Source organism: Quercus suber, unplaced genomic scaffold (assembly GCF_002906115.3).
Source record: "Quercus suber isolate HL8 unplaced genomic scaffold, Cork oak 2.0 scaffold_272, whole genome shotgun sequence".
Taxonomy (NCBI): domain Eukaryota; kingdom Viridiplantae; phylum Streptophyta; class Magnoliopsida; order Fagales; family Fagaceae; genus Quercus; species Quercus suber.
Window position 1 is genome coordinate 936,582 of NW_027069728.1, and position 9,051 is coordinate 945,632.

At 36.2% G+C, this 9,051-nt stretch overlaps 1 protein-coding gene across 1 annotated transcript; it reads right to left on the minus strand.

Annotated features, from left to right (window-relative positions):
• Nucleotides 1–2,327: 2,327 nt before the first annotated feature.
• Nucleotides 2,328–5,762, minus strand: LOC112004192 (eukaryotic translation initiation factor 4B3). Its single transcript, XM_024036425.2, has 2 exons — nucleotides 4,548–5,762; nucleotides 2,328–2,759 (listed from the first exon to the last, which is right to left on the minus strand). The coding sequence occupies exons 1-2, from the start codon at nucleotides 5,678–5,680 to the stop codon at nucleotides 2,684–2,686; spliced, it is 1,209 nt and encodes a 402-aa protein (XP_023892193.2). The 5' UTR covers nucleotides 5,681–5,762; the 3' UTR covers nucleotides 2,328–2,683.
• Nucleotides 5,763–9,051: the final 3,289 nt, after the last annotated feature.

A 9,051-nucleotide genomic window follows, 5' to 3' on the forward strand; every position in this document is an offset into this window, starting at 1 on the left:
CATGTTCGAGGCGTGTCCGAGCTACCAATGTAAATCCCAGAGAAGCTAAACTTCTTCGAGGTAGCTTTTTAAAAGTCCCGATGATTCCACAATAGTCCCCGCATCAATATAGGTCACTTGCTTGGCACCACCGCATTTAATGCAAAAGGACAAGCCTCAATAGTTTTTTTTTTTTTTTTTTTTTAAAAAGCTCTAAAAGTCTCTATTCATTATGAAAAACCTACAAAAGAAAAGCTCGATAAGATCAGAAGTTATCCAGGTGGATGCCAAAACAATAAGGAAGACCTCAGAGGTCTACTTTCATGATGAAAACTCAAGAAAGAAGAGTCTAATAAAGCCAGAAGTTATTCAAGTGGAATATGACAAAATACGAAGATGACTCATATAAAAGGAGGAGAAGAAAGAGAAGAAACGGACACTAAATAGAAGAAGAGAGAAAACAGTAAGGAAAACACTAAAAAGAGATTTATGTAACATATCACACTTGAATTAATAAAAAGATTCTAGTAGTTTAAGTGTTCTTGTCCAAATTCCCCATTATGGACCAATATCAACCCATAACATAAATTAATTGTAACATGTGTTTTGCTTAGTATCTTAAACCATAGAATTATGAGACACATACCTACGAGTATTGATCAACATACAAATTATGGGACACATACCTACAAGTATTGATCAACATACAAATGGTCAAGGTTGTGATCGAGTTGAAGATTCATAGATCTGAATGAATCATGACGTCTGAATGGCCAAACTAGTCCAAATCAAATAGTTTGTTCAAAACAAATCACTCTAAAACTAAGTTTGATTTTATTTCAAATAAAGAAACAATTTCTTTGGCTGGTTATTATTTTGGAAGAGAAGCAAATTTATGGTACTAGCTAGTACCTACTCAAGGAGAAGGAATATCGTACATATTTAAACCTTATAGTTTTAGATAAATTTCATTTGAACATACTTGTGTCGTGTGCTTCAAACAACATTAGAAGGATAGCAACAAAAGGTTTAAATGGTTGCATTTTTTATAAAAAAAAAAAAAAAAATTGAGGTTCAAATGAAACTAGTCGAGAGCTTAAGGTTTAAGTGAAATCTACCCAAAACTCTAAGAATTGAAATATAATTTATCCAAAATATTATTAAATTTAGAGATATATTTTCCTTGAAGAAAACCAAATGCTTCTCTTTTATGAGTTTTTTTTTTTTTTTTTTTCTTTTTCCTTTGTGAGGTACCACCCATAAAAACTCCATACACCTATTCACTTTTCACAGGTGGGGCTGATTCAATGAGAGGGGGATTCTATTCAGGATCTCCTGCAACACCATAATGAGTGAGAGAGCATGTAATTATATCAACTACAACTTCGGCTCAATTTCCATGTCTTTAATGTCAAGTTGAATGACTAAATGCAAACCACCCCCTCCGTAACTCAGCTTTCACACTGGTGGTGGTCCCAATTATTCTTGAAAACCTTTTTCTTTTTAGCTGAAGATTCTTGAAAACCACCCCGTTAACTTCCATTGGAATCTCTAATAATGCCTCTACGGCGATTCATGGGGGTTTCACATGAACCACAATCAGTGTACAGTATATACCAGCCAAAAGCTGGCTTGGTCCACCTAACAGCAATGGTGGTTCAATCAGATTTCTGATAATTACCGCAAACCATGTAAAAGAATCTCAACACTTTTTTTTTTATATCGCGTAATTCAATATTTCAGTTTTAACATTTTTAGTAAAAGGACTTCGTTTAAGTTCAGTGCACTGAATTCGGTCAAATTATGATCTCCATCTCAACAGATTCAATGCCACTGGACACTAAACCCCACTTAAAAGTGACTATTAAACTATAAAACTTCTAACACACTCTTCTCCCTATAAACATAGGCCAATTACCATGTCCTTTTAACTTTGAGCTGGATCATTTGTGAAAGGCTGGTTTGTAAAGTTGAGAGTTCTTATGGGCCAAATATGCCTTCCATTCCAATTAAAATTGATCCATCTTAGGACAGCCTAATCCAAGTTCAACATCCAAACCACCACTGTGGCCCATGGGACAATTGAAAGCATTGCTAAGCGTCGCCATAAAAACGCTACCAGCGACGAGATGCTCCTAAAATTCAAAATCCCTTCTTTCCCACTGAAAGATCATCCATAATAGATTATAGTTAACAAACTACTCCCTAAGAAGAGGAACCGGTTATGACCAATTCAAATTCTCAATTCTCATAGCATAAAAATAGGAAAAAATCTTCTAAACAGTGTAACAAACAAAATAAAATGCTCATAAACAGTAGTAACACTTAAAAGGGATAACATCCATACGTAACACACGTATAATCTCTTAATTTATTTAGTCACTGTCTCAAAACAACCAAACCGAAATCCACACACGTGATTAACAGACGAGAACAAAATTTAATTGTAAATAATAATGTGAATAACATAGACGGATCTGAGTTGCAACACCTACTACAAACAAAGCCGCTTAGGCCAAACTAATGTCAGTACTTTAAAAGCCTACCAAAATTGTCTCCATACTGTTCAACAGTAACATTCACGGAAGAACACCCAAAAACAGGATATAAATTAACCTAAGAAAAAATAAAGCATCTCATTAACCAAAAGCTTCTCACAATTTCAGTGTCTCTGTCAAACTTCAGCATCGCATGTAAGATCACCTCAATTTTCTTCACCAACACCATTTTCAACATTCTCACCATTCTCAACATTCAAACCATTCTCAATTTTCTCAGCACTGCACCCAAAAGAAAACAAATTAATAATAAAGTAAAGGTAGTCATTAGGTTGCAGCAAATATGTAATGAAAGCAATATGGAGCAAGCTCAATAAATTCTTTTCTTCTGAAACCCCAGAATAGATATTCCCTAGTTTTCTAGTTACATGCATTTAAAGTGGTAATATCTCTCGCACTTGACATATGTATTACAAGGGAAGGGGGGGAGGGAAATGGCTATGCATAATATATTGCATATTTGCATAGATATCACAAGCAAGGTTGTCCAATGCCTGCCCTACTTTTTCCTGCTACATCAACATCAGAAACAATTACAACACTCCGCAATTTTCATTATTAAAAAAACCAACCAAAAATAGAAGTCATCAACTTCTTATAATCATGAATCTTGTAAGGTTCTCCAAAGATACTTTCAATTTAGAGCTGAAATTTAAATACTTCCAATCCGTATGCATGTGAGTATAAATGTAAGGATCAACATAAAGAGGTGTATCAAAGAGCCTAAAACACAGGTTGTTAGCTGAAAAGTAGAACATCCATCTTTCATGCAGCAATGGTGTAACAGTTCACAAGAAGACACAATAGGCAATAGCTCAAAAGGCAGAACACATATGTTGAAAACAATGACAATTGTTTCACATTATGACCGGCCCATACAGCTTACAATTTTCACCCTCGACAATACAAAGATTTAGACCATTCATGTCTCCATACCTCATCATGTTACCAACATGGGTCAAATGTCTCAAGAAGCAGTAAAAGAAGAATTAGAAACTGTCCCAGAACAGGAATGCTTCAAAAACAACCTTAACCATTTTCATGGACCATTAATTAAATGCAATGCATTCATAAGCGAGCAGACGTAAATATGTAATAAGAATCCAAAACCAGAGTTAGCATCAAAAACCATTAAACTAAAAAAGGTGCAGAATTTCTGACTATTGACACTTGAAAGCAATCAGCAGCACCAAAGTGACAGCAGGCATAGTCAAAACACAAACATGTCTAATACAACAGACAGCATGTCAATCTTCAAGATAATCAATTCATCAACATGGAGTGTTGTACTTTTCGCATACAATAGCATCTTATCCCTCAAACTTTGGTTCACCAAAACCCTAGAGGCTCTCCTCATGGTTGCCAGAGCTCTTATCCTCAAAACCAATACACTGCTTCAAGTAAGTCACTAAATGTTCTAAAAAAAATGGGAACCAAGGTGGGGGTGGAATAAAGCCAGAACAATATTAGAATGCATGAACCAACTCTCTTTAATAATTCACATAACCCCCTTCTACAAACAATTAAGTACGTTATAGAGTATGATTTAGGATAGAACATAATGGCAGGAAAGAATACATGTAACCACCCTGATAAGTCTATTGACATCTATGGCTGACACCAAAGTTTTAGGACTAAGTCTTGGTTGTAGTTGTTACAAACTTACAAACACAGGTTTTGAACCCACAACCTTAACCTCCACCCATTCTTATGGGAGAAGGAAGCACCACTTGAGCCAAAGCTCATCGGCCTCTCCTCTCTCTCTCTCTCTCTCTCTCTCTCTCTCTAAAGAACTACTAGAGCAAATGAAACTAATACTTTCCCACGCCAACTGAGCTGGAAAACAATACTTCTACCAATCAAACAGTAAACAAGCAGAACCCAAAAAGCCATTTCATTCACATAATTCAAAACAATTAAATAAAAACCAATATGCATCAGAAACCAAACAAAAGTAACAATCTTTCACAATTCATTGAAATAAACCAATAATAGCACAATTCAACAAACCTCTGGGGACGACTCTCCACCGGTGAATCCGGCTTCCTCCAAGTCCTCTCAGTCCGATCCTCAGCCCGACCATTCCCGAGCCCGAACGACCTCCTCCTCTCCAACTTCTCCGGCGCAGTCTCCTTAATCTTCACAGCCTCCAGCTGCTCATCAATCTTCTTCCAATCCTGCCCTTTCTCCGCCAGCACATCCTCCCTCGGCCTCGCCGCCCCAAACGGATTCACAGAACGCGGCGCAGCCGCCACCGGCACAAAAACCTTCGACTCCGTCTCCTCTCCCTCCTGCTTCTCAATATTCACAACAGGCAAAGTCCTCCGCTGCAAATTCAGCCTCGGCCTATCGCCACCAGCAGCCACACTCTCCTCCTTCTTGTTCCTCCCCCAATTCTCCGACGAATCCGCGCCGCCATTCGAAGCAAACCCCACCACCTTCCTCTCCGAGCTAAACCTCCGCCCCTCCGTCGGCGCAAACGCCTTGCTCGACCCCCAATTGTCCGAATCATCCGCCCGCGACTGCGAATTGAAGAAACCCCCTCTCTCTCCTCTCTCTCCCCCTCTCTCTCCTCTCTCCCTCCGATCGAAACCGTTGCTTCCGAAAGAAGTTTTCTTCGCGGCGCCCCAATCGTCGGTCTCATCAGCCCGAGACGGCGCCAACGGCTCCCGATTCGACTCCCGATTCCTCCTCCCCTCATCGGAAACCCTAGAAGACCCCCAGCGAGAACTCGAGTCCCCGTTGCTCAAGCCATAAGATCTGAACCCGCCGCCGAGCCGGGTTCGATCGCGCTCGATTTCTTCCTCGGTCCGCTGGCGCGGTCCAGTAGGGAGAGCCAAAAGCTCCTCAGTCGTTAAACCCTGCGGCTGCTGCTGAGACTGCTTTTGCTGAGCTTGGCCCGGCTTGTAAGTACTGAACTCGGCCAAAGACAGAGTCTGACCCTTCTTCTTCTTCGACTTGGCCGGAGCCGAAGCCGCCGCCGCCGAAAGCGAAGGAAAATCCGCGAGCGGCTCGGCGTGAATCGCGGAATTCTGCTGCTGCTGCTGCTGTTGCTGCTGTTGGAGAAGCTCTTCCTCTTCGTGTTGCTCGGCGTCTAGAGCCCACGCGCCTGGTTTGGCCCATGGAGACACTGTTGCCGCCATTGTTGCGTGATTTTGCGTGTTTGTTCGAAGGATTTAAGTTTGCGTTTTGGTTTTGGTTTGTTGATAGCGAAGGAAAAAAGGAAAGGGGTTTGGGGGGTTTTATATGTAGTGGGAGTGGATCGTACGGTGGAGAGTCAATGTGGGGAGATTTTGATTTGGATGATGGAATGGACGGTTGTGATGTGGGCTTTTATGTCTGCGTAATCTTTCAGAGAAAGGAAAAGGTAGATTCTTGTTAAGATTTTTTTTAGTTTATTTTTAGTTGTATGGGGTCGAATAAGAACATTCGGTTTGATTTTTGTTCTGAACAACAATGATCAAATCTTTTTATTATTCTTTTGGGGAAAAAAAAATTTATTACGCAAAGTGATAAAGAAAAAAAAATGATCCGGTATGTTCTTATAGCAGTCATTATCTATTTATTTTATGAAAATTTTTATGAAAAATTGAAAAAAATTAGCCAAAATGTTGATCACTTTTTTATTTTTTTATAAAAAATTTTCTAAAATAGTTTACTAATATATAACCTAAGAGAACATATTAATAAAATTTAAGAAAAAATAATAGGCCCATGTATACCACTTATAGTCTACTACAATAGAGTTGTAGCCAAAAATTGTAGAATAAATTGTGGTCCTAAAAGCACTAAAAATAAATGTCTATTTTTTCGCCCTTTTTTATATTTTTATTTTTGTGTTGTGAGAGTTCCAATCTAGTACTATCTCAAATACTATTTGGGTAAGATATAAAAAATTGAATAGACTTTTTTTTTTGTGTGTATTTTAAAGACTGAAATTCATTTTCTTTCCCCTTTTAAGATTTAAGATTGAGCCCCAAAAAAAAAAAAAAAAGTTGTAATCCTCTCCTTTTCAATTTTTTTGTTAGGTTTAAAAATAGTTATCCACATTCTCAAGCGTGGAAGTTTTACAACCCTTAATTTTTCTTATTATATTAACATTTAAAATATATATATATATATATATTTTGGTTAAACTTGGTTGGTTGTAACTCTAATATAAAACAAGAGGCACTTTAAGGGGAGAAGAATAAGGAGTAGAGTAGAATTGACTAAAAATAAGTAAATTTTGGATTAAATCTACTCTATTCTACTCTACTCCGTCTCCCCCCTCCCTTAATTCAAATGAACCATAAGAATTAATAATTGTGTCATTTCTAATTAAAACTTTTAAAAATAATAATAAGTGCTCTAGATAGAGTTAAATCCACAATTTTTTTTTTAGTTTAGGAAGCTCTTGATTTTCAATCTTTAAGATGAATGCATATTATAAATTCAATCAATGAGTTGTCCAAAAAAAGAAGTTTACTCAACGCACTTATACTATATTGTTATGAATTGCTTATCTTTTTTTTTTTCTATTAATGTAAAAAAATATAAGCATTATATTCATTAACATGCGTTGCATTAGATTTGATGTGTGTAACCAAGAAATTTGGTACATCCTTTATCCAAGCACTCATGTCTTCTCTTCTACATGTTGATATATTTTGCCAAGCATCGGATAACTTTGTTACATCTCTTACCTATATGTTGCCCTACCCACCTCCTAAATTGTCTAAGGCTATGCTTTGCTTCATCAAGAATGTGTCCCACTCTAGATAGATTTGGTTTGTTGGATGGATGCTTACACAATTGTTGGAGAATTACATCCCAAACACCAACATTCCCAATAAAGCTTATTCCTCAAGCTAATGTAATTGCTTCTTTTTTTTTCTTTTTTGGTCCGATTAGCTGATGTTATAAAGCATTCAATAAGGAAGTATTTAATGCAACATGCTGCAATCACTTTTTATGCTTTTAAAACACACATGCATTGTCACTTTCTCTCAATCCCATAAAATATGAGGTTATTTTAGTATATTTAATACAACTTTAATGGGTACCATCTTTTGGATTCAGATCCTCTAAATTTTCTAAAGTACTCTACCAAATAGATTTTCTTAAATCCTAACCACTCTTTAATGATTTAATCGTTAAGATCCTGCTATGTCAGCATTTTACTAACAATAATCTTAATTGTTTTGTTTGCAACATTATTTTATTATTTTAAGAATATTGTTAGTGGAATACTGACGTGGCAAAATCTTGACCATTAAATTATTAAAGAGTAGTTAAGATTTAAAGAAATCTACTAACATAGTACCCTAAGAAATTTAAAAGATTTGAATCTCCATCTTTTTAATGAAAAAAAAAAAAGGTATTTTATTCATTCACTTGCATGGTATTTTATTCATTCACTTGCATCACATCATGTTGGAAGCGTGTAAACCATGCAGGTTCAGTACATCCGTCATCCAATCACTCAAAAAGGTCACATCTTCTATATGTGGGGTAGATATTACCCAAAAAGTCGGCAAATTTCTTGGCCCTCTTACCTACATGATGCACTATCACCTCCTAAATTGTCTATGGTTGCTCCTTTGCTTCATCAAGAATGTCCCTTCTTAGATATATTCGGTTCTTTGGACAAGCACACAGTTGTTAGAGAAATTGCCTTCTAGAATCACATCCCAAACAACATTCCTGACAAGTGACAAGTTATTATTGCTCCCGCTACTGGAATTGCTTCAATTTCCTCTGCATCATAAGCCATGCTTTCTTACTTTGCTCAAAGCACCTATTATTAATTTATTAGCAACCCTTTTTCATCCCTTATAACCACACCCATACTAAATAGATATTACCACATATCTAATTTATATTATTCATCTTAAACTACTAAGAGCACTTGCAATGGTGCTAAAAAGTTATTTGGAGTTGCAGCAATGGAGCTATAGCCAAAAAATTTGGCTTCTTAGCTACAGTGCACAACTAAAGATAGCTGTGCACTATAGCTCAATGGTAAAATATATATATATATATATATATATTATTTTATTTTGTGTTCACACTACTGGTTAGAATATTTGTGGTGTTTTTTTTAGTGGGATGTATTATTTTATTGTATGCTCAATGGTAAAATATATATATATATATATATATATTATTTTATTTTGTGTTCACACTACTGGTTAGAATATTTGTGGTGTTTTTTTTAGTGGGATGTATTATTTTATTGTAGTAAATATATTATTTTATTATGATGTTTATATTATTTTATTGTATTGAAAACTAAAATAAATCCACTACTGTAATATGTGAGTAAGTAAAATAGATAAAGTAACTTTTTGTAGTGTCAAATAACTAAAAATATAGTTTCACTGTTGTGAATGCTCTTGACATAACTAGCTAATAAGACAATGAGAACGTAAGGCATTGCTATTTGGAGAGTTCAAAATGGCAAAGAGAAAACCTTTATCCCCTTTCTTATTCTCTCCGAAATCCAAAAAGAGGGTAAATGATCCCTTTTTTT

Excerpts from the sequence above, each read along its gene's own strand:
- LOC112004192 (XM_024036425.2), bottom strand. The coding sequence starts at position 5,680 with ATGGCGGCAACAGTGTCTCCATGGGCCAAACCAGGCGCGTGGGCTCTA. Across the intron at positions 2,760-4,547 it reads GTGGAGAGTCGTCCCCAGAG|TGCTGAGAAAATTGAGAATG; the intron begins GTTTGTTGAATT and ends TTTTGGGTGCAG.